Source organism: Phascolarctos cinereus, unplaced genomic scaffold (genome assembly GCF_003287225.1).
Source record: "Phascolarctos cinereus isolate Bilbo 61053 unplaced genomic scaffold, phaCin_HiC Scaffold_2;HRSCAF=192, whole genome shotgun sequence".
NCBI classification, from domain to species: Eukaryota; Metazoa; Chordata; class Mammalia; order Diprotodontia; family Phascolarctidae; genus Phascolarctos; species Phascolarctos cinereus.
In genome coordinates this window covers 39312427-39336587 of record NW_027555625.1, presented here as the reverse complement: position 1 = coordinate 39336587, position 24161 = coordinate 39312427, and the positions used below count along the sequence as shown (strand labels likewise).

The 24161-nt window shown below is 43.2% G+C and overlaps 1 protein-coding gene and 2 gene segments (V, D, J or C); all 3 read left to right on the top strand.

Annotated features, from left to right (window-relative positions):
• LOC110204017 (uncharacterized) overlaps window positions 1-14288 on the top strand; it is a 180725-nt gene extending 166437 nt beyond the window's left edge. Inside the window, exon 2 of the mRNA XM_078149118.1 lies at window positions 13678-14288. Coding sequence (XP_078005244.1) covers window positions 13678-14288 — 611 coding nt within the window. The remainder of the gene's footprint in view (window positions 1-13677) is intronic.
• LOC110202915 (immunoglobulin kappa variable 1-27-like) lies at window positions 5076-5824 on the top strand. The segment is given in 2 exon segments: window positions 5076-5293; window positions 5451-5824. Coding segments are annotated over 2 exon segments (516 nt in total).
• An 8762-nt stretch (window positions 14289-23050) lies between the features above and the next one.
• LOC110202917 (immunoglobulin kappa variable 1-27-like) lies at window positions 23051-23941 on the top strand. The segment is given in 2 exon segments: window positions 23051-23490; window positions 23651-23941. Coding segments are annotated over 2 exon segments (444 nt in total).
• Window positions 23942-24161: the final 220 nt, after the last annotated feature.

The window sequence follows — 24161 nt, the reverse complement described above, 5'->3', positions numbered from 1 at the left end:
TCTCAGTCTTTCATTTCTCTTTCTCAGGTATCAGTGACCATCTACAGTCATCCTGTCTTGTCACTGGACCCAGACATCCTGGTCTATGTCTTGCCCCTGGACCCAGATAGCTCTGGAGGTGAGAGTGTGACCGGTTCCTTTGCACAGCCCTGCATCACTTAAACCCAGTTCACTTGTAAGGCAAGACATCACCTTCCTGATGTCACTGATCCACTTAAAGAATGAAGGAGAAATCAGATCTAAATAATGGGAAAAATATCAGCTGCTCATGGGTAGACCAGGCTAACATAATGAAAATATCAACTCTACCCAAGTTAATTTACTTATTCACTGCCATATCAGTTAAAATATTATTTTGCAGAGCTAGAAAATATAAAAACAAAATTCATCTGGAAGAACAAAGAGTCCAGAATATCAAGGGAATTAATTAAAGAAATGCAAGGGAAGTTGCCCTAGCCATACAAGATCTGAAACTGTATGTGAAGGCAGCAATCATCAAAATTTCTTGGTACTCACTAAAAAATAGAGTGGTAGATCAGCGGGATAGTTATGTGCACAAGACACAGGAGGCAATGACTATAGTAATCTACTGTTTGATAAACCCAAAGACTCCAGCTTCTGGAATAAGAACTCACTCTTTGACAACAGCTGCTGGGAAAACAGGAAAACCATGTGGCAGAAACTAGGCCTAGACCAACATCTTACACCATATACCAAGATATGGTCAAAATGGGTGCACGATGTAGACATAAAGGGTAAACTAGGAGCAATTAGGAGAGCAAGGAATACTTTACCTGTTAGATCTATGGAGAATGGAAGAATGAATGACCAAACAAAAGACGGAAACATTATGAAATGCAAAATGGAAATTTTGATTACATTTAGTTAAAAAGGTTTTGGACAAAGGCAATGCAAGCAAGATTACAAGGGAAGCAGGAAGCTGGAAACAATTGTAGAAGCCAGTGTCTCTGATAAAAGCCTCATTTCTCAAACATATACAGAACTGTGTCAAATTGATAGAAATACAAGTCATTCTCCAATTGATAAATGGTCAAAGAATATGAACAGGCAGTTTTCAGATGAAGAAATTAAAGCTAAGTATAGCATATAAAAAAATGCTCTAAATCATTATTGATTAGAGAAATGCAATCAAAAAAAATCTGAAGTAGCATTCACACATATCAGATTGGCTGACATGACAAAACAAGAAAATGATAAATGTTAGAGAAGATGTGGGAAAAGTGGAATACTAATACATTGTTGGTGGAGTTGTGAACTGATTGAAAAATTTAGAGCTCAAAATCTTATAAAAGTGAATATTAAAAACTAAAAATAAATTATTTTTTAAAAAAAGAATGGAGGACAACAATTGTCTGTGAGTAGTAATAGCTGCCTCACTGGGAACCAACAATTCAGTTCCAGTTGGGCAATGCTCCTTCCTTCATTCCTTCCTTTCTTCCTCAATTTCTTTCTTCCTCTCTTCTTCCTAATGGGGAATCATACACTTGCATTTGGGGGCTCTGACTAAAGGAATATAAATTGCTTGAGACTGAACTCTAGAAACCCAGGCTTTGATAAAGCCCATTCAGATTCAAATGGAAATACTTCACTATGATTTCAATACACAACACTCTGGCTCTCACTGATTGGCCGATATTAAGTCCCAGCCCAAGCCTCCCTGGGTCACTGTTTGGGATTTGAAGGCCCAAAGACAGTGTAAATAGCAATTCTTCCTGCTCTAGACAGAAATCCAGAGATCTTCCCCTCCCAAAGAGTTTTGGGCCTTTGTCTCCCAATGTCAACTGGCTGGAAATACAACAGCTGCTCACAGGCTGGATCCCACTGTTGATTGACATGAAAGTTTGAGGTGCTCTCTTTCTGATCTGGGCCAGTTGGCAGGTCTTTAGGCAGCCTCCTGGGGAGGAAGAGGCCAGGGCTTCTATTGGTGCCAGACTTGGTCTGGACACCGGATCTGGCCACAGCCCAGCTGCTGCTCCTAACTTCTCAGCTCAAGCAATGCAGGAGCCTCAGCCTCCCTGGTAGCAGGGATGACAAGCTTGGGCCACCGTGCATGGCTATGTACCAGGCCTAGTGTTGTCATTACTCAATCATTTGATCTCTTAGTCTTTTCATGTCACTCTGCATGCTACATTTTTATAACTTTCTCTGGTTTCTCTGACACCAGCTTTTTCACAGTGTACTACTATTGTAGACCACAATTTAGTCAGCCATTCCCCAACTGCTTTCTTTAAAGACTTCAGACTTATGTTTTGTCAGCCATTACTGAGTTCATTCTAAGACAGAAACTGGGGCAGCTAGGGGACACAGTGGAGAGAGCACCGACCCTGAAGTCAGGAGGACCCGAGTTCAATCTGACCTCAGACCAAACACTTGGCATTTACTCGCTGTGTGACCCTTGGCAAGTCACTTAATCACAATTGCCTAAAAAAAAAGAAAAAGAAAGATAAAGAAAACCAGGCTGCATGTACATGTTTATTTCTCTGAAAGCTTCTGGAACATACATACTGAGATAAGCATCTGAACTTATTGTGAAAGTGAGCCCAAGGACAGGTAAACAAAGGAGCTCTTAGATCTTCACAGTAATTCCCTCTCACCCATCCCTCCCTTCCTGGCTCAGGATGCCTGTGTCAGCCAAAATTAGAGTATCCATATGTCTTAACCATAATAAGAGAAGGGAATTTCTTAGTTGGATAGACTGTAAATACAATAAGATGAGAGTATGTCAGGGTGTCCATTGACATTATAGATGCAGGATTTCTGTGTTTCTTTTATCATTAACATGAACACGTATCGCATAACATACCATCACGCATGTCTATAAAATAACAAAATGAGAAAGAGTTTCATCATTCAAGGCAGCATCCAGTACAAAACATCCTGCCCTTCGGAGTCACAAACAGAAGAATGATCCTGATCAGTTTCATCCAGCCTTCTAGTTAGTTGCTGACACAGGAAGGAGCATTTTAGTTGCACTCAGAGAGCAAAACAAAGCATGTCTGTTATGCCAGAGCATGTAAAGCATTATGGTAAGTTAAGCTCAGAGCTGGCCAAAAATGCCTTTCTCCTGATTGTCCAACCTCGGTTTTAGGATTTTCTCAGGTCTTTGGGGATTCAAAAATGGTTCACATCCTCCTCCTTGTGGTCAAAGACGTGCCCAAAGATGCTCCTGCAGGCCAGTCCAGGTATGGGGAAGACTTCACTCTTCCTCACAGAGTGGGAAGACATGTCCACTTGTAGCTGGTGCCTTGAGATGATCCAGGAGTGCACATCCACAAGGTGGCAGCTGTGGGAGTACTCAGAAAGACCTGACAAGCTCTTAGAAGACATATCAGTTGGCAACTTAGAATAAATAACAAACGTTCACTATTTGATAAACTCAAAGACTCCAGCTTTTGGGATAAGAGCTAAGTATTTGACAAAAACTGCTAGGAAAATGAAAATAGTATGTCAGAAATTAGGCACAGAAAAACATCTTACATACCATATCAAGATGTAAAGACTGATACTATAAGCAATTAGGAGAGCAAGGAATACTTTACCTGTCAGATCTATGTAGCAGGGAAAAACTTATGACAAAACAAGAAAAAGAGAACATTATGAAATGCAAATGGTGATTGTGATTATATTAATTTGAAAGTTTTGCACAAACACATACAACCAACATTAGAAAGGGAAGTAGAAAGCTAGGAAAGAATTTTTACAGCCAATATCTCTGATAAAGGCCTCATTTCTAAAATACAGAGAGAACTGAGACAAATTTGTAAGAATACAAGTCATTCCCCAATTGACAAATGGTCAAAGGATATGAACAGGCAGTTTTCAGATGCAGAAATTAAAGCTATCTGTAGTCACATGAAAAAAAATGCTCTTAATCACTATGGATTAGAGAAACGCACATTCAAAGAACTCTTAGGTACCATCTCACACCTCTTGTATTAGTTAACATGACAGAAGAGGAAAATGATAAATGCTGGAGAAGATGTGTAAAAATTAGAACACTAATGCATTGATGGTGGAGTAGTAAGCAGGTGGGAAAAGGGTAGAACTCAAAATCTTATGAAAGTGAATGTTGAAAAGTAAAAATAAATGTAGTTGTTTAAAAGAATGTATTACAAACCACAATCTGTGAGGAGTAGTAGCTGCCCCACTGGGGACCCAACTGTTCAGTTCCAGCTGGGCAATGCTCCTTCCTTCTCTCTTTCCTTCCTCATTTCTTCCATATGATGAGTCATATACTTATAAATGGGTGCTCTGACCTTCATGCCCTGAATCCTAACAGAAGGGGTGAGAATGTCAGGGGCCGACCTGGCTCAAGCTGGTTTTGTCTACAGGGAAAGATTCCAAGCGTGCAGCTGGGTATTGCTTGTAGTTCTTTCTGTAAGAGAACCAATGACATCAGGAAGGGACAGCTTGACTTGCAAGTGAACTTCACCTACGTGAGGCAGGGCTGTGCCAAGACATCAGGGGTGGAAAGGAGAAGATGTACTTTAATAGGAAAAGAGCAACTGAATAACTACTTTCCTCCTTTTGGCCTCAGTTTTCCCACCTACAAAAAAAAAGGTTAAGACAGCAATCTTTTTTTGTTGTTGTTTTAGCTTTCAGAAAGATATAACAGAAACACAAAAGACAAGAATAAACGTTTCTCCTCAACAACGCAAGGGACACATTCTCCTCCCAACACATAGTAGACCACAGAATCTCCAAGTCCCCCCACACACACACACAGACACCCGTCTCCATTTCATCTAAGCCTGGGCCCTTAACTCTCTATAAATTTTGTTACTTCCCTGGTCTTAGTTTTCTTTCTAACTCAGCTCCTTCCTCTCTTTCTTCATTCTGTTCTTTGCATAGACCCTTGTCAACTCTTGGTCTCTAGACCCAGAGCCATCAGATCTCTCCTGGGAAGGTAGACAGGCTTCCCCTGCTTATAACCACAACTGGCCACCTGCCACAGCCACCACCATGTCCAGCCTAAGGCAGGTGCATTTAAAACAGCAATAAAAACAGAGGCCATGTGAGGAAGCCTTCCAGGAAACACAATGGGGCCACTCCCTCCAACCTGAATATAACCACTCCTGGGGTCCTTCACTTCAGGCTGGGCCAGCACTGTTTTGCATGGTGATATCCAAGGCACCTTCTCAAACCCAGCCTGAGATACAAATATCTCCCATCTGTCTCCCTCTGAGCTCAGAGCTCTCTGCCTCCAGCTCTGCCAGGGTCACAATGCTCTCCCAGTCCTTGCTCCTCTGGCTGCTACTGCTCTGGCCTCAAGGTAAGACTTCCAATGACCCATAGTTTGGCATCACTTTAGAGACAGGAGTTTTCCAGTGGGCATCTCTGACACAGCCTGAGGGTAAGGGAACTACTCCTGCATTCACTGTCTCTACACAGGATGCTTCATTCACTGCAATCTCTTTCTTCTCCTTTAGAATCCCAGGCAGCCATTGAGGTGACCCAGTCCCCAGCCTCCCTGTCTGTGGCTGCAGGAGACCAAGTCACCATCAGCTGCAAGACCAGTTCCAGCGTTAGCAAGTACATGTCCTGGTACCAGCAGAAACCAGGACAGTCTCCCAGGCTCCTGATCTATGCTGCTTCCACCCTGCATTCTGGGGTCCCTGACCGGTTCAGTGGCAGTGGCTCTGGGACAGATTTCACTCTCACCATCAGTGCAGTGGAGGCTGAGGACGTGGCAGATTATTACTGTTTGCGGGTTATAATTATGCATTCCCACAGTGTTTCAGCCCTGAACAAAAACCTCCAGGCTGCTCAGCCCTTCAGCAGAGGGTAGCAGCTGCTTCCCCAGAGTCACAGGCTTGAGAAAACCATCGCCCTCAGGGGAGAACTGGGCCCACTTCAGTCCTGCTGCAGGTTTGTCAAAGAGACCCTGGTTGTAGAAAGAGTAAGAAGAAAGAGAAAGAGAAAGAATCTTCTGCCTGGTAGGCTTTAGCCAAGGACCACAAATCTTCCCATGTGGTCTGCTTCTCATTCTTACTCTGTCCTCTGCTCCCAATCCTAAGTCCACAGACCTGAGCTGCTTCTGCAGAGGAAATCATAGACAATGCAGGGGAATGGACCTGGACTCTCAGCTCTGTCTGTTTTTCCCCAGGCAGGATACACAAGGTGTGTGGAACAGTCCCTAAAGTACTTGAGGCAACCTCAACTATACAATGGATTTAGTCTTTCTCCTCACCCTGGAACTCACTGGCACTGTGCAATCATTCATGACTCCCATCTGCAGGGATAGATGCCTGAGAACCTGATTTGAGGACAACAGGCCTGCTATCCCTATTCCTGTAGGGCCAGGATACTGCCCTCCCCATGATGAGGGGCAGGCCTGGACAGAGCAGCAGCAGCACTGGAGCCAGATCAGAGAGGGGGTAGAGGAATTAGCATTCATGACCACAAGCACACAAGTATTCAAGGGGACCAAAGTAGTAGATAAACACACACACACACACACACACACACACACACACACAGAGGCACACAGACACACAGACACACATACAAACACAAATATAGGTAATCAGGTTAAAAGTAACCAAGGCATCGCAAACCCTTCAGTGAATTAGGGGGTGTCTACACCAAAGCTGTGAAAACTTCCCCTGGCAGAATGGCTGAGGAGAACAATTCATTCCAATGGTCATGAAGGTGGGTGAAGCACGCACCGTGGAGTACTCAGAGCTTGGTTAAACATTGAGGACGCTAAGGTCACCCACTGCATCTCGAGCCATCACCAGTCATCTTGACTCTGTCCTGCCGCTGGACTCTGATCACTCTGGAGGAGAGAGGGAGGCTGTCCACTTCATGCAACTCTGCCTCACTTAAACACAGTTCACACATGAATCAAAAGATGTCCCCTCTGGGTCACTGTTAGGGATCTGATGGCTCAAAGGGAGGGTAAACAGCAATTGCCACTGTTCTGAACAGAAACCCTAGGATCTTCCCCTTCCAACTTTTGGGAGTAGATCTCCCTACCTCACCTGGCTGATTGGAGCTTGGTTAGACACCAAAAAGGCCAAGGCCACCCACTGCACGTCCAGCCATCACCAGTCATCCTGACTATCCTGCCAATGGACTGTGATCACTGTCGAGGGGAGAGGGAGGCTGACAACTTCACACAACTGTGTGGCACTTAAAGGCAAATCACACATGAATCAAATGACATCACCCATACCATTTGGCCATTTTTACATATTTCAGAGCCCTGTGGCAAAAGGCAAGTGACAAATAGCAGGTGCGGATACACAGGGAGCTCTACTCACAACCCTGCACACAGGCTACCCAGGCCATAGGGTTGTCTTCTCACTGGAGGCAGCAGGGATTCAGCAGCCCCTGGGTGTCTGAGCAGCCTTTTTGAAGGACCACACTGCTCACCTCCTGTGTGAGGAAGGGGCTAAAAATGCCCTAAAAGTACCTCAATCTTATACTTGCATCTTACTATAATAACCTCAGATGTTCCAGCACCAAGCTAGTATTTAATGGATTTAACAAGCTGGTTACAAACTTTTATTACAGAAATGGACCATAAAAGAAAAGGGAAAAAAACTAAAGTAAGGGAACAATGTTTCCCTAACTTCATGTCAATTCCACACGGATGTTATGTAATGACCAACTGCATTGAGCCAGGCTTAAAGTCTGCCAGGTGTCACAGTGGGCAGAGTGAGTCAGGAGAACCCTACTTCAGCTCTTGAAGAATACTCGTCCTCCCAACCTTCCCATGAGAGCACCCTCTGCAGTTCTTATATGCAGTTCACAGACCCACTAACCCCTCCCTACAGGGTTGCTGGCATCATGAGTCAGTGGCTCATCTTGATAACCACACCTGAAGTTACACTCAGAATAAAGTCAGTTATCAGTCCCATAAGGTCGGAATTGCAAGTTCCCTAATCAGTTTCAGAGGTGACTATGATCTCACATTGGTTAGGGAACCTCTTTAAAGTGGGCCTGAAGTAGTTTGCATGCATTCCTACACATGTTCCTCCTTAAATATCATAAAATACTTCAGGAATTGAATCTTATACATATGATAAGTTCAAACACTAATTTTCAACCCTTCTTTAGGCCATGGAATGAATTCAGATCAAAACAGCAAGATCTTCCCCATTTACAGCTCATTACATGCTGCTCCCATTGAGCTGCTGACTCCCACTTTATTTCTCAGAAAACATCTATTAAGGCCATTCCAAGGACACAACAAACCTAGGAATGAAATTCACATGAGGTTTGGACATAATTGTCATCAGTATCAAATTATTACTGCAACAAGTTGGCTTGGAAATGGAAACTTAGTAGGCCTTCTAAAAATCACACAAAAGATTTTCCAAAACATTTCTTCATAAAAGTATTTCCCTTTCTTCAAAACAGCTTACAATTTATCCTCTTACTATACCAGAATAAATTAATTACAAGAGATTTCATAAGGTCCTTTCTTTGCACAATTACCATGTTTCCTTTCACAAAAATACTTGTGGAAATACTTGATTTAAATAATAACTTCAAATAACTTAGTTAACAATCTTAATGTTCATAAATGAGAACTTAATAATTTTAGCTGAAACTTCCCTTTAAATATAGACAAAACATGGAAGTTTACAATTTCTTAAATTACAATACTTCAAAAATATTATAACACATGGTCTGATAGAATGACTTAAGAGCTTCCTAACCCATTCATTTTTTTCTCCTTTTCTCTGACAGTACAATGCTTAATCTAATAACATCTAGATTATAAGAGAAATTGTTTTTTAACAGCAAAGGTGATACAATTGTTTACCTAATTGCACAATTTAGAAATGTAACAATACCCTACACATTACAATGTACTTAAAACTTAAGGCCCCATTATCAATTTAGGTAAATGCATTTCTAAATCACCTTGCACAGAGAATCATTCATCTCATCATTCTTATGTTGAAACTACCACCTGCAACCACCTTATATTTTCATAATAGCCAAGATTTCAAATGAAAAATCTTCTTTCATAGTAAATATTAGTATTAGTATTAGTATTATTACTTGATTGTAACCAAATATACTTGATTAAATGTTAAGTTTCAAAAAGATTTGAATACATCCCTTTCTTTTTAAAAGGCCCAATTCCTATGCAACAAAATCTAAATTAAAAATTGAGAAATACAGTAATAACACCAATAATAATCTTCAAATGATTGCATTTTCTTATTATCACATATAGAAGTTATTGATCTTATTACTTTTGGTATTTCAAAACTACTTCAAAGTTATCAGGTGTGCAGCAATTACTTTAAATTAGAGAGATAATATTAATGTTGTCTAGCATATGCCAGTTATTTTACAATCATGTGATCTCATAACTTCTCTCAAAAGTGACTTCCACTATTACCCCTTACAGAACAGTAAACCGAGGTAAATAGAATTAAATCAAATCAAATCTGGATTTACAATCGCTAATGATAAACATTTAAAAGTCTTTTTAAAAGTCCAATACTCTTAGCCCTTTGAAAGGAAATATTATCCATAAATTCATAGATTCTCTTAGAAAGACACGTGGTGACAGTTCTCAGCTCTGAGTAACTTTTTCTCTCCACTTCCTTAAGAGAGCTGAAAAGTCTCCATTTTTCAGGCTTATTAAAAGATAAAACTACCCTAAAAAAAGGTTAAAACTAGCCTAAGCATTCCATCTCCTGTGATTTCCAGACTGATGCATAAATTTTACACACTTTGAAATCACCTCTAATCCAAGTTAGCAAAAGGGTTTGGCCTGGCCAGAGAGACCTGAGGAATCTGAATCAGTGCTGATGGGGTGTGGCCAGTTTCCTCTGAACCTCACCTTCCGGATGTCATTAGTCTCTTCAAGAACAAAGGATGAGCAGCAATCTGTGAGGAGGAGTAGCTGCCGGACTGGGGACCAACTGTCCAGCTCCAGTTAGGCCGTGCTCCTTCCCTCATTGCTTCCTTTCTTCCTCAATTTCTTTCTTTCTCCCTTCCTCACCATGGAGAATCATACACTTACATTTGGGGGCTCTGACTAAAGGAATATAAATTGCTTGAGACTCAGTTCTGGAAAACCAGGCTTTGATAAAGCCCATTCAGACTCATTGGAGATACTTCACTATGACTTCAGTCCACAACACTCTGGCTCTCACTGATTGGCCAATAATAACTCCCAGCCCAAGCCTCTCTGAGTCACTGTTTGGATCTGATGGCTCAAAGGGAGTAAATAGCAGTTGTTCCTGCTCTGGACAGAAACCCTGACATCTTCCCCTCCCCAATTGTTTTAGGAGTAATCTCCCTATCTCACCTGGCTGGAAATACAACAGCTGCTCACAGGCTGGATCCCACTGTTGATTGGTACGGAAACTTTGTTGTGCTCTCTTTCTGATCTGCGCCAGCTGACAGGTCTTTGGGCTGCTTCCTGGGGGGAAGAGGTCAGGGCTTCTGTTGGTGCCAGACTTGGTCTGGACACCGCATCTGGGAACAGCACAGCTGCTCCTCACTTCTCAGCTCAAGCAATGCACCAGCCTCAGCCTCCCTGGTAGTTGGGATGACAGGCTTGGGCACCATGCGTGGCCTATGTACCAGGCCTAGTGTGTCATTACTCAATCATTTATTCTCCTGGTCTTTTCATGTCACTCTGCATCAGTACATTTTTATGTATTTCTCTGGTTTCTCTGAAACCAGCTTTTTCACCGTATACTACTATTGTAGACTCTAATTTAGTCAGCCATTCCCCAACTGCTTTCTTGAAGACTTCAGACTTATGCTTTGTCAGACATTACTAAGGTCATTCTAAGAAAGACAAACAGGGGCAGCTAGGTGGTGCAGTGGATAGAGCACTGACCCTAAAGTCAGGAGGACCTGAGTTCAAATCTGGCCTCAGACCAAACACTTGGTATTTACTAGCTGCATGACCCTGGGCAAGTCACTTAATCACAATTGCCTAACAAATAAAAGAAAGAGAAAAAGAAAGAAAACCAGGCTGCATGTACATGTTTACTTCTCTGAAAGCTTCTGGAACACATATGCAGAGATAAGCATGGGAGCTCATTGTGAAAATGAGCCCGAAGACAGGTAAACAAAGGAGCTCTTAGATCTTCACAGTAATTCCCTCTCACCCCTCACTCCTTTCCTGGATCAGGATGCCTATGTCAGCCAAAATTAGAGCCTCCATATGTGTTAACCATAATATGAGAAGTGAATTTCGTAGTTGGAAAGATTGTAAATACAACAAGATAAGAGAATGTCAAGGTGTCCATTGACATTATACATGCAGGATTTCTTTGTGTCTTTTATCATTAACATGAATACGTATAGCATAAAATGGCATAATGTATGTTCATAAAATATCAATATAAGAAAAATTCTCATCATTCAAGATAGCGTCCAGTTGAAAGCATCCTGTCCTTGGGAGTCAAAACAGAAGAATGCTCCAGGTTAGTTTCATCTAGCCTTCTACTTAGTTGCTGACACAGGAAGGAGCATTTTGGTTGCCTTCAAAGAGCAAAAAAAAGCATGTCTCTTATGCCAGAACATAATCTGATTCTCCAGTTTTGAAACTTCTCTCCAAATTTGCCATCCTATTTAATGAGAAATACATCACATTATATCTTTGTCTTATTACTTTGTCCAATCACTTCCTCCAGGACACAGTCACCACCAGCTGCAAGGCCACTCCAGCATTAGCAAGTAGGAGGACATCAACATGGTCAACACAAAAACTCTGAACCATGTCTTTAGAGAAACTCTGAGAAGACGTGCTAACCACCTAACAAGGAGAGGATGGACACCAGAAGCAGAAAGTGGACTCTGACACTGTCTAGCGTTATTCTGCTTGCCTGTGCTTGTACATCACAGGAGATGTGTTTTCTTTATTTCTTCTCATTTTTAATTCAGCAATGAGGTAAGAGCAATCATGAGGGGAGAAAATAGTAGACCATTGAATCATCTGCTTAAATGCACAAGAAAGAAAAGAAGGAAGTATAGATAAGCATGACAGTTTCCAGTGACAGGGATCCACTTTATTATACTTCTGCAAGCTGTGTGAAAGAGAGGTTCATAGTTTCACACAGAATCCTCTTTCTGTGTTCTGCTGCAGGTATGGAAATGTTCTTCTCTTAGTGTTTAAGTTCAATATTAAAAATTTTAAAGTGAAAAGGCACACTCAGTCACACAGCTGCCACAGACACTCCTCTGTTCAGCATGACATATGGGCATTACAGAAAAGACTGCTTGGGGAGATCATAGTAGCAAGAAAATATCACTGGAAGTTTCCCCACATGTTTGTTTCAGAGCAAAATGAAGGACATGAAGCCAGGAAGTGGCAGTGAGGAAGAAGAGCATTCCAGGCACATGGGATGGCACTGAAGGGGCACAGAGACAGAGGAGGGTCCTTTATGAGAAACAGAGAGAAGGACAGTGTCACGAGATCATGGGGTGCTTGGAAGGGGGTAGAGTGTGAGGAAATAGGAAACGGAGGAATTGGCCAAGGTCTGAACAGATTTAGAGGATTTTCTATTCCATCCTGGAGGTAATACAGAGGGACTGCAGTTTCTGGAGTAGAAGAGGTGACATGGTGAGAGCTGCTGTCTCAGATGATCCATTTCACAGCTGAGTACGGCATTGGCTGGAGTGGGGAGAAAGTGGAGGCATGGAAACCGACCAGACAGTCATGGCAAGAGTCCACCCTAGAGATGATGAGGGCCTGATACAAGGTGACAGCTTTCTGAGTAGAGAAAATGAGATGAAAAAGGCACCTGAATAACCACTCACCCCTTTTGGCCTCAGTTTCCTCAAATACAAAATGAAAGGTTGAAAGAATCAATCCCCTTTTTTTCTTTTTAGCTTTCAGAAAGATATAACTGAAATACAGAAGAGAAAAATAAACATATTCTCTCTCCCAACATCCAAGAAAAACTCAAGGGACACATTCACCCCACAACAACTAGTAAACCAGAGCATCTCCAAGTCACCTCCATCTCCATTTCATCTAAACCTGTGCCCTTAACTCTCTGAATTTTGTTGGTTCCTGGTCTTAGTTTTCTTTCTAACTCAGCTCCTTTCTTTCTTTTTTCATTCTGTTCTTTGCGTAGACACTCATCAACTCTTGGTCTCTAGGCTCAGAGCCATCTGATCTCTCCTGGGAAGGTAGACAGGCCTCCACCTGCTTGTAACCACACTTGGCCATCTGCTACAGCCATCACCACGTCCAGCCTAAGGCATGTACATTTACTACAGCAATTAAAAAGAAGACCACAAGAGGTCACATTTTCAATGAAATAAAGTTAGGCCTCTCTCTGCATGTGCATATAACCACTCCTGGGGTCCTTCATTTCAGGCTGGACCAGCACTGTTTTGCATGGTGATATCCAAGGGACTTTTCAAAAACTCAGCCTGAGATACAAATATCTCCCATCAGTCCATCAGTGAACTCAGAGCTCTCTGCCTCCAGCTCTGCAAGGGTCACAATGCTCTCCCACCCTTGCTCCTCTGGCTTCTACTGCTCTGGCCTCAAGGTAAGAATTCCAAATGGCCATAGGGTGGCACCACTTCAGAGACAGAAACAGTCTTCCAGTGGGTATCTCTGACACAGCCTGAGGGTGAGGGAACTACTCCTGCATTCACTGTCTCTACACAAGATTCATCATTCACTGAAATGTCTTTCTTTTTCTCCTTTAGAATCCCAGGCAGCCATTGAGTTGACCCACTCCCCAGCCTCTGTGTCTGTCGCTCCAGGAGACAGAGTCACCATCACCTGCAAGGCCAGTTGCAGCATTAGCAACAACATGGCCTGCTACCAGCAGAAACCAGGACAGGCTCCCAAGCTCCTGATCTATGCTGCTTCCACCCTGCAGGCTGGGATCCCTGCCCGGTTTGGTGGCAGTGGCTCTGGGACAGATTTCACCTTCACCATCAGTGCAGTGGAGGCTGAGGGTGTGGCAGATTTTTACTGTTCCCAATTTCATACTAGTCCATTCCCACAGTGTTTCAGCCCTGAACAAAAACCTCCCCAGGCTGCTCAGCCCTTCAGCAGAGGGCAGCAGCTGCTTCCCCACAGTCACTGGCTTGAGAAAACCACTGCCCTTAGGGGAGAACTGGGCCCACTTCAGCCCTGCTGCAGGAGTCATTTGTCTCAGGGACCCTGGTTGACGTGGAAAGAAGAAGAAGGGAGAGAAAAAGGAGGAAGAAAAAGAATCTTCCGCCTGTTGTGCTTTAGCCAGGGACCACAAATCTTTCCACGGGGTCTGCTTCCAGGAGCTGCCCTCATTCTTACTCTTTCCTCTAGGTGAAGACAATGTGATGGCCATGAATCCAATGGAAGAGAGGTCTTTCCTAGGTCTCAGGTTTTCACTTGTCTTCCTCTGGTCTCAGAGGTCTTCTTCAGTCATCCTGATATCTTACTACTGGACTCAGATTGCTCTGGAGCAGAGAGTGAGACTGCAGACTTTGCACAGCCTTGCCTCACTTAAATCCAATCCACTTCCAAGTCAAAACATCACCTTCCTGATGTCATTAGTATCTTCAAGACCAAAGGATGAGCAACCATCTGTGAAGAGGCATAGCTGCCCCACTGGGGAAGATGTATAACAATCAGGACACTAATGCATTGTTAGGAGAGTTGTAAACTGGTCCAAAAATTTAGTACTCAATAACTCATCAAAGTGAATGTGGAAAACGAAAAATAAATAATTTTTTTTTTAAAAAGAATGAAGAAACAAACACCAATGTGAAGAGTAGTAGCTGCCCCATTGCTCCACAACTGTCCAGCTCCAGTTAGCAATGCTTCTTCCTTCATTCTACCTTTCTTTCATTTTTTTTAGGGCAATTGGGGTTAAGTGACTTGCCCAGGGTCACACAGATAGTAAGTAAGTGTCAAGTGTTTGGTCTAAGGCTGATTTGAACTCAGATCCTCCCGATCTCAAGGCCAGTGTTCTATCTACTGTGCCACCCAGCTGTCCCTCATTTCTCCCTTTCTTCCTCAATTTCTTTCTTACTCCCTTCCTCCCCATGGGGAATCACACACTTGCATTTGGGGGCAATCACCAAAGGAATATAGATTGCTTCAGACTGAGTTCTGGAAAACCAGGCCTTATAAAGCCCATTCAGACCTGTATGTGATTCTGGGAGGAAACAGTCAAATCTTGTTGCTTTTCTCTCACAATTGGCCATCCTATTTAATTCGAAATGTATCACAATTACACCTCAGTCTTATTACTTTGTCCAATCACTTCCTCCTCAGGAAGACGTTATCCGTATGTGAATTGGATTTAAGTGAGGCAGGGTTGTGCAAAGACATGGGTCTCACTCTCTCCTTCAGGCTCATCAGAGGCCAGTAGTAAGACATAGGTCAACATGATAAGCAATATGGCCCAAGATGCAGTGGGAGAGAGCTCATTCCCAGGTCTCAGGTTTTCATTTCTCTTTCTCAGGTTGCAGTGACCATCTACAGTCATCCTGTCTTGCCACTGGACCCAGACATCCTGATCTATGTCTTGCCCCTGGACCCAGAGAGCTCTGGAGGTGAGAGTGTGACTGGTTCCTTTGCCCAGCCCTGCATCACTTAAATCCAGTTCACTTGTAAGTCAAGACATCACCTTCCTGATGTCACTGATCCTCTTGAAGAATGAGGGACAAATCAGATCTAAATAATGGGAAAAATATCAGGGTGCTCATGGGTAGACCAGGCTAACATAATAAAAATATCAACTCTACCCAAATTAATTTACTTATTCACTGCCCTATCAGTTAAAATATTATTTTGCAGAGCTAGAAAATATAAAAACAAAATTCATCTGGAAGAACAAAGAGTCCGGAATATCAAGGGAATTAATGAAAAGAAATGCAATGGAAGGTGGCCTAGCCATACAAGATCGAAAACTGTATGTTAAGGCAGCAATCACCAAAATTTCTTGGGTGGGAGATCCCTGGAATAGTTTATGTATGCAGGACACAGGAGGCAATGAGTATAGTAATCTAATGTTTGATAAACCCAAAGACTCCAGCTTCTGGAATAAGAACTCACTCTTTGACAACAGCTGCTGGGAAAACAGGAAAACAGTATCGGAGAAATTAGGCATAGACCAACATCTTACACCATATACCAAAAGATAAGGTCAAAATGGGTACACGATTTAGACATAAAGGGTGAAACTATAAGTAATTAGGAGAGCAAGGAATAGTTTACCTGTTAGATCTATGGAGAATGGAAGAATGAATGACCAAACAAGACACAGAAAATATGAAATGCAAAATGGAAAATTTTGATTACATCAAATTAAAAAGGTTTTGGACAAAGCCAATGCAACCCAAGATTACAAGGGAAGCAGAAAGCTGGGAAACAATTTTAACAGCCAGTTTCTCTGATAAAACCCTCATTTCACAAACATATACAGAACTAAGTCAAATTGATAGGAATACAAGTCATTCTCCAATTGATAACTGGTCAAAGAATACGAACAGGCAGTTTTCAGATGAACAAATTAAAGCTAAGTACAGCATATAAGAAAATGCTCTAAATCATTATTGATTAGAGAAATGCACATTAAAACAACTCTGAAATACCATATGACACCTATCAGATTGGCTAACATGACAAAACAAGAAAATGATAAATGTTAGAGATGATGTGGGAAAAGTGGAATGCTAATGCATTGTTGGTGGAGTTGTGAACGGACTGAAAAATTTAGAACTGAAAACTTTATAAAAGTGAATGTTGAAAACTAAAAATACATAATTTTGTTTAAACAAGAATAAAGGACAAACAACAGTCTGTGAGTGGTAATAGCTGCCTCACTCGGGACCCAACTGTTCAGTTCCAGTTGGGCAATGCTCCTTCCTTCTCTCCTTCCTTCCTTCTTCATTTCCTCCCTGTGGGGAGTCATATACTTACATATAGGTATTCTAATGAAAGGAATACAAATTTCTTGAGATTGAGCTCTGGAAAACCAGGCTTTGATAAAGCACATTCAGATTCAAATGGAGATACTTCCATATGCCTGAAATACAAATCACTCTGGGTCTCACCAACTGGCCAATACTAAGTCCCAGCCCCAGCTTCTGTTGGTCATTGTTTGAGCTTTTGCAGCTCAGAGTGAGTGTAAATAGCAATTGTTTCTGTTCTGTCTAGGAACACTGAGGGTCTTCCCCTCTCAAATTGTTTTGTGACTTGATCTCCCTATCTCACCAACCAGGAAATACTACAAGTGCAACAGGCTTGATCCCACCGTTGATTGGTGTGGAAACTTTCTGATGGGAGGAAAAGAGATGATGGACTTTAATAGGAAAAAGGTAACTGAATAACCATGTCACTCCTTTTGGCCTCACTTTCCCTGCCTACAAAAAGAAAGGCTGAGAAAAGCAATCCTTTCATTCTTTCTTTTTAGCTTTTAGAAATGTAACAGAAATAAAGGACAGAAGAATAAACATCTCCCCCCAACAACTCAAGGGACACATTCTCCCCATAACCCCTGGTAAGCCAAAGAATTTCCAAGTAACCTTCAGCTACATTTCATCTAACTCTGGGCCCTTTGCTTTCTTTAAATTTCATTGGTTCCCTGGTCTTTTCTTTCTTAATTCTATTCTTTGCATAGACACTTATCAACTCTGGGTCTCTAGACCCAAAACCATCTGATCTCTTCTGGGAAGAGAGCCCCCAACCCCACTGCTTGCCACCCTTCCTACCTTTTATAATCACAATTAGCCACCTGCCACAGCCACCCCCATGTCCAGCTTAAGGCAGATGCATTTCATACAGCAATAAAAAAAGAGGCCACCCGAGGTCGCACCTTCAAGGAAATACATTTGGGCATCTCCCTCCGTGTGCATATAACCACTCCTCTGGTCCTTCAGTTCAGGCTGGACCAGGACTGTTTTGCATGGTGATATCCAAGCACCTCCTCAAATCCAGCTTGAGGTACAAATATCTCCCATGTGTCTCCCTCTGAGCTCAGAGCTCTCAGACTCCAGGTCGGCAAAGGTCACAATGCTCTCCCAGTCCTTGCTCCTCTGGCTACTACTGCTCTGGCCTCAAGGTAAAATTTCCAAAGAGCCATAGGTTGGCACCACTTTAGAGATAGAAGGAGTTTTCCAGTGGGCATCTCTAACTCAGTCTGAGGGTAAGGGAACTACTCTTGCATGCACTCTCTCTACACAGGATTCTTCATTCACTGAAATCTTTCTTCTTCTCCTTTAGTATCCCAAGCAGCCATTGTATTGACAAAGGCCCCAGCCTCCCTGTGTGTGGCTGCAGAACACCAAGTCACCAACAACTGCAAGGCTAGTTCCGACATTAGCAAGGCAATGCAATGGTACCAGCAGGAACCAGGACAGTCTCCCAACCTCCTGATCTATACTTTTTCCATCCTTCAGTCTGGGGTCCCTGCCCGGTTCAGTGGCAGTTGCTCTGGCAGAGATTACACCTTCACCATAAATGCAGTGGAGGCTGAGGATGTGGCAGATTACTACTGTTCTCAGTATGATAATGCTCCATTCCCACAGTGTTTCAGCCCTGAACAAAATCCTTTCCAGCCTGCTCAGCCCTTCAGCAGAGGGTAGCAGCTGCTTCCCCAGAGTCACAGGCTTGAGAAAACCATCACCTTCAGAGGAGAACTGGGCCCCAATTCAACCCTGCTGCAGGAGTCATTTGTCAAAGGGACCCTGGTCGAAAGGTTAAGAAGAAAGAGAAAAAGGAAGAAGAGAAAGAATCTTCTGCCTGGTAGGCTTTAGCCAAGGACCACAAATCTTTCCATGTGGTCTGCTTCTCATTCTTACTCTATCCTCTGCTCCCAATCCTAAGTCCGGAGACCTGAGCTGCTTCTGAAGAGGAAGCTGTAGACAATGCAGGGGAAGGGACCTGCAGTCTCACCTCTGGTTGTTTTTCCCCAGCCAGGACAGGCAAGGTGTGTGAACCAGTCCCTAAAGTACTTGAGGCAACCTCATCTATAGGATGGACTCAGTCTTTCTCCTCACCCTGGGAACTCACTGGCATTGTGAAATCATTCATAACTCCCATCTGCAGGGATAGATGCCTGAGAACCTGATTTGAGGACAACAGGCCTGCTATCTCTGTTCCAGTAGGGCCAGGATACTGCCCTCCCCATGATGAGGGGCAGGGCCTGGACAGAGTAGCAGCAGCCCTGGAGCCAGATCAAAGAGGGGATAGAGGAATTAGCATTCATGACCACAAGCACACAAGTATTCAAGGGGACCAAAGCAGTCAGATACACACACACACAAACACACACACACCCACACACACACACATGCACACAGGTAACCTGACTGAAGGCAAACAAGGGGTCTCAATGCCACTGGTGAATTAAGGGGATGTCTAACCAAAGGCTGTGAAGACGTCCCTTTGTGGAATGGCAAATGAGAACAATCTGTTACAGTGGCCACAAAGGTGGCTGAAGCAGGGGCTGTGGACCACTTAGAGCTTGGTTACACATGGAAAACGCCAAGGTTACCCCTAACATGTACAGCCATCACCAGTCACCTTGACTCTGCCCTGCCACTAAAACTCTGATCACTCCAGAAGAGAGTGAGGCTGACAACTTCGTGCAGCTCTGCTTCACTTAACCGAAATTCACACATGAATCAAAACATGTCACCCATACTGTTTTTACATTTTTCAGAACCCTGTGGCACCAAGCAAGTGAGAAAGAGCAGGTGCAGATACATTCCCAGGAATTTTTACCTTAAATAGTAACATTTCACTAACCACAACTTAAGGCTTAAATATCCTTTCTGATGTTTCTCTTACAGTTAGTGGTTTATTTACTTGGATGGAGGATTATGTGGCCATTAAAGCAAGGAAGTGCCCCTGACTCAGGATGTCTGTGCAAGATTAATCAGATCTTCTGGTTGCTGACACAGCAGGAAAATTTCAGGTTCACTCAGAGACCATCCCAGAGGACTGTTGGCCTCTCAGTCCAGAAAGACTTAAATCATCTTCTCTGATTGGCCAGTCCATGTTTTTGGCCTTCATTGGGTAATGAAGGGCTCAAGCAGGTCTCACATCCTATACACCACATCTGAGCTCATCAAACTCTAGGGCATCCCACAGACTTCAAGGAGTCAAAGGCAATAACACGCCAAGGGACAGGTGACAATTCTTGACCTTGTTCTTCTACACACCCAACATTCCCATCTCGCACCTCCATGACTCTGTACTGGATAGATGCCAGGCAGGCCCTCCCCTCTACCTTTTAGAATCCTCAGAGCCTTTCAAGTCCAGGCTTCTACCTGAGAAGGCAATGTCACCTTCCCACTGAAAATTGCCTCATATTCGTTTGCAGATGTTAAGATAAGAATAAGTTGAATATCCAGATGCAATGTATCCATAAAGTCTACCACAGAGGAATCATGTAATCAATTGCTTCTTCGATAAGTGATTGATTAATTGATTGGTTGATTGATTGACAGGGTCATACATAAGAAGTGAGTTTCAAGTCCTGAAATCACCCAGAGCCACAAGTAGAGAAATAAAGCATCTTTAATGGACATCCTAGGGTAGCAAGCCTGGCACCTTGGGGGATGTCCCATGAGTGCACAGCAAAAAGGATTTCCTAATCTTGAGATTCATGAAAGGTTCTATTGCCTTTACGAAGGAAGAGGAGAAGCTAGCAAGCCCTAGTCATGAGGTGCCAGCCACCCTGGCTGTTCTGAGCAAGGAAAACCGCTTCATTCTGGTTATTTTGTCCTTCAGGCCATGAATCCTAACCCATGGGGTAAGAAGATGAGGGGCCAACTTGGCTCCATCTGGTTTTGTCTACAGGGAAAGATTCCAAGGTGGGGGGTGGTTGTTGTTGTTTGGTGTTTATCCTTCTTTGAGGAAGAGCATCAGTGACAACAGGAGGGGGATGTCTTGACTTTCCAGTGAATTGGATTTAAGTGAGGCAGGGGCTGTGCAAAGACATCAGCCTCACCTCCCCCTCTGACCCATCAGAGGCCTGTGCTAAGACATAGGTCAAGATGATAGGAGGCAAGATGGCCCCAGATGTGTGGGAGAGAGGTCTTTCCCAGGTCTCGGTTTTTCATTTCTCTTTCTCAGGTTTCAGGAACCATTTATAGTCATCCTGATCTATGTCTTGCCACTGGACCCACATGTCTTTGCAGAAGAGAGTGAGGCTGGTGACTTTGCACAGGCACTGCCTCACTTAAATCCAACTCCCTGGCAAGTCAAGACATCACCTTCCCGATTTCATTGGTCCCCTTTAAGAATAAAGGAACAATCAGATGTAAATAACTGGGAAAATATCACCTGCTCATGGGTATGCCTGGCTAATATAATCAAAATGACAATCTACCAATTAATTTACTTGTTGATTGCCATTCCAATCAAACTACCAAAAAGAATAATTATGTTCTGGAAGAACAAAAGATCCAGAATATCAAAGGAATTAAATGAAATGCAATGGAAGGTGGCCTAGGCGTACCAGATCTACAACTATTAAAAAGCAACAATCATCAAAACTGCTTGGTACTGGCAAAGAAATAGAGTGACAGATCCCTGGAACAGGTTAGTTACACAAGACGCAGAAGTCAACGACAATAATTACCTACTATTTGATAAACTCAAAGACTCCAGCTTTTGGGATGAGAACTATTTGACAAAACCTGCTAGGAAAATGAAAATAGTATGGCAGAAATTAGGCACAGACCAACATCTTCCACACCATATCAAGACAGAGTCAAAATGGGTAATGATTTAGATAAAAGACTGATATATAAGCAATTAGGAGAGCAAGGAATAGCTTGCCTGTCAGATCTATGGAGCAGGGAAAACTTATGACAAAACAAGAAAAAGAGAACGTTATGAAATGCAAAATGGTGATTGTGATTATATTGATTTAAAAGTTTTTGCACAAACAAACCCATACAACCAAGATTAGAAAGGAAGCAGAAAGCTGGGAAATAATTTTTACAGCCAGTATCTCTGATAAAGGCCTCATTTCTAAAATGCAGAGAGAACTGAGACAAATTTATAAGAATACAAGTCATTCCCCAATTGACAAATGGTCAAAGGATATGAACAGGCAGTTTTCAGATGCAGAAATTAAAGCTATCTATAGTCACATGAAAAAAAATGCTCTTAATCACTATGGATTGAGAAATGCACATTAAAAGAACTCTTAGGTACCATCTCACACCTGTTGTATTAGTTAACATGACAGAAGAGGAAAATGATAAACGCTGGAGAAGATGTGTAGAAATTAGAACACTAATGCATTGATGCTGGAGTAGTAAGCAGGTGCAAAATGTAGAACTCAAAATCTTATGAAAGTGAATGTTGAAAAGTAAAAATAAATGTAGTTTTTAAAAGAATGTAGTACAAACAACAATCTGTGAGGAGTAGTAGCTGCCCCACTGGGGACCCAACTGTTCAGTTCCAGCTGGGCAATGCTCCTTCCTTCTCTCTTTCCTTCCTCATTTCTTCCATATGATGAGTCATATACTTATAAATGGGTGCTCTGACCTTCATGCCCTGAATCCTAACAGAAGGGGTGAGAATGTCAGGGGCCGACCTGGCTCAAGCTGGTTTTGTCTACAGGGAAAGATTCCAAGGTGGCAGCTGGTTGTTGTTTATCGTTCTTTCTGGAAGAGAACCAATGACATCAGGAAGGGACAGCTTGACTTGCAAGTGAACTGGACCTAAGTGAGGCAGGGCTGTGCCAAGACATCAGTGGAGGAAAGGAGAAGATGTACTTTAATAGGAAAAGAGCAATTGAATAACTATTTTGCTCCTTTTGGCCTCAGTTTCTCCATCTACAAAAAAAAAAGGTTAAGACCAGCAATCTTTTTTTTGTTGTTTTTAGCTTTCAGAAAGATATAACAGAAACACAGAAGACAAGAAAAAATGTTTCTCCTCAACAACGCAAGGGACACATTCTCCTCCCAACACATAGTTGACCACAGAATCTCCAAGTCCCCCCACACACACACAGACACACGTCTCCATTTCATCTAAGCCTGGGCCCTTAACTCTCTATAAATTCTGTTACTTCCCTGGTCTTAGTTTTCTTTCTAACTCAGCTCCTTCCTCTCTTTCTTCATTCTCTTCTTTGCAGAGACCCTTGTCAACTCTTGGTCTCTAGACCAAGAGCCATCGGATCTCTCCTAGGAAGGCAGATAGGCTTCTCCTGCTTATAACCCCAACTGGCCACCTGCCACAGCCACCACCATGTCCAGCCTAAGGCAGGTGCATTTAAAACAGCAATAAAAACAGAGGCCATGGGAGGTGCAGCCTTCCAGGAAATACAATTGGGCCACTCCCTCCATGTGCATATAACCACTCCTGGGGTCCTTCACTTCAGGCTGGGCCAGCACTGTTTTGCATGGTGATATCCAAGGCACCTTCTCAAACCCAGCCTGAGATACAAATATCTCCCATCTGTCTCCCTCTGAGCTCAGAGTGCTCTGCCTCCAGCTCTGCCAGGGTCACAATGCTCTCCCAGTCCTTGCTCCTCTGGCTGCTACTGCTCTGGCCTCAAGGTAAGACTTCCAATGACCCATAGTTTGGCATCACTTTAGAAACAGGAGTTTTCCAGTGGGCATCTCTGACACAGCCTGAGGGTAAGGGAACTACTCCTGCATTCACTGTCTCTACACAGGATGCTTCATTCACTGCAATCTCTTTCTTCTTCTCCTTTAGAATCCCAGGCAGCCATTGAGGTGACCCAGTCTCCAGCCTCCCTGTCTGTGGCTGCAGGAGACCAAGTCACCATCAGCTGCAAGACCAGTTCCAGCGTTAGCAAGTACTTGTCCTGGTACCAGCAGAAACCAGGACAGTCTCCCAGGCTCCTGATCTATGCTGCTTCCACCCTGCACTCTGGGGTCCCTGCCCGGTTCAGTGGCAGTGGCTCTGGGACAGATTTCACCTTCACCATCAGTGCAGTGGAGGCTGAGGACGTGGCAGATTATTACTGTTTTGCGTTATAGTGCTACATCCCACAGTGTTTCAGCCCTGAACAAAAACCTCCCAGGCTGCTCAGCCCTTCAGCAGAGGCAAGCAGCAGCTGCTTCCCCAGAGTCACAGGCTTGGGGCAACCACTGCCCTCAGGGGAGAAATGGGCCAATTCAGCCCTGCTGCAGGAGCCATTTGTACCAGGGACCCTGGTTGAGATAGAAAGAGTAAGAAGAGAGAGAAAAAGGAGGAAGAGAAA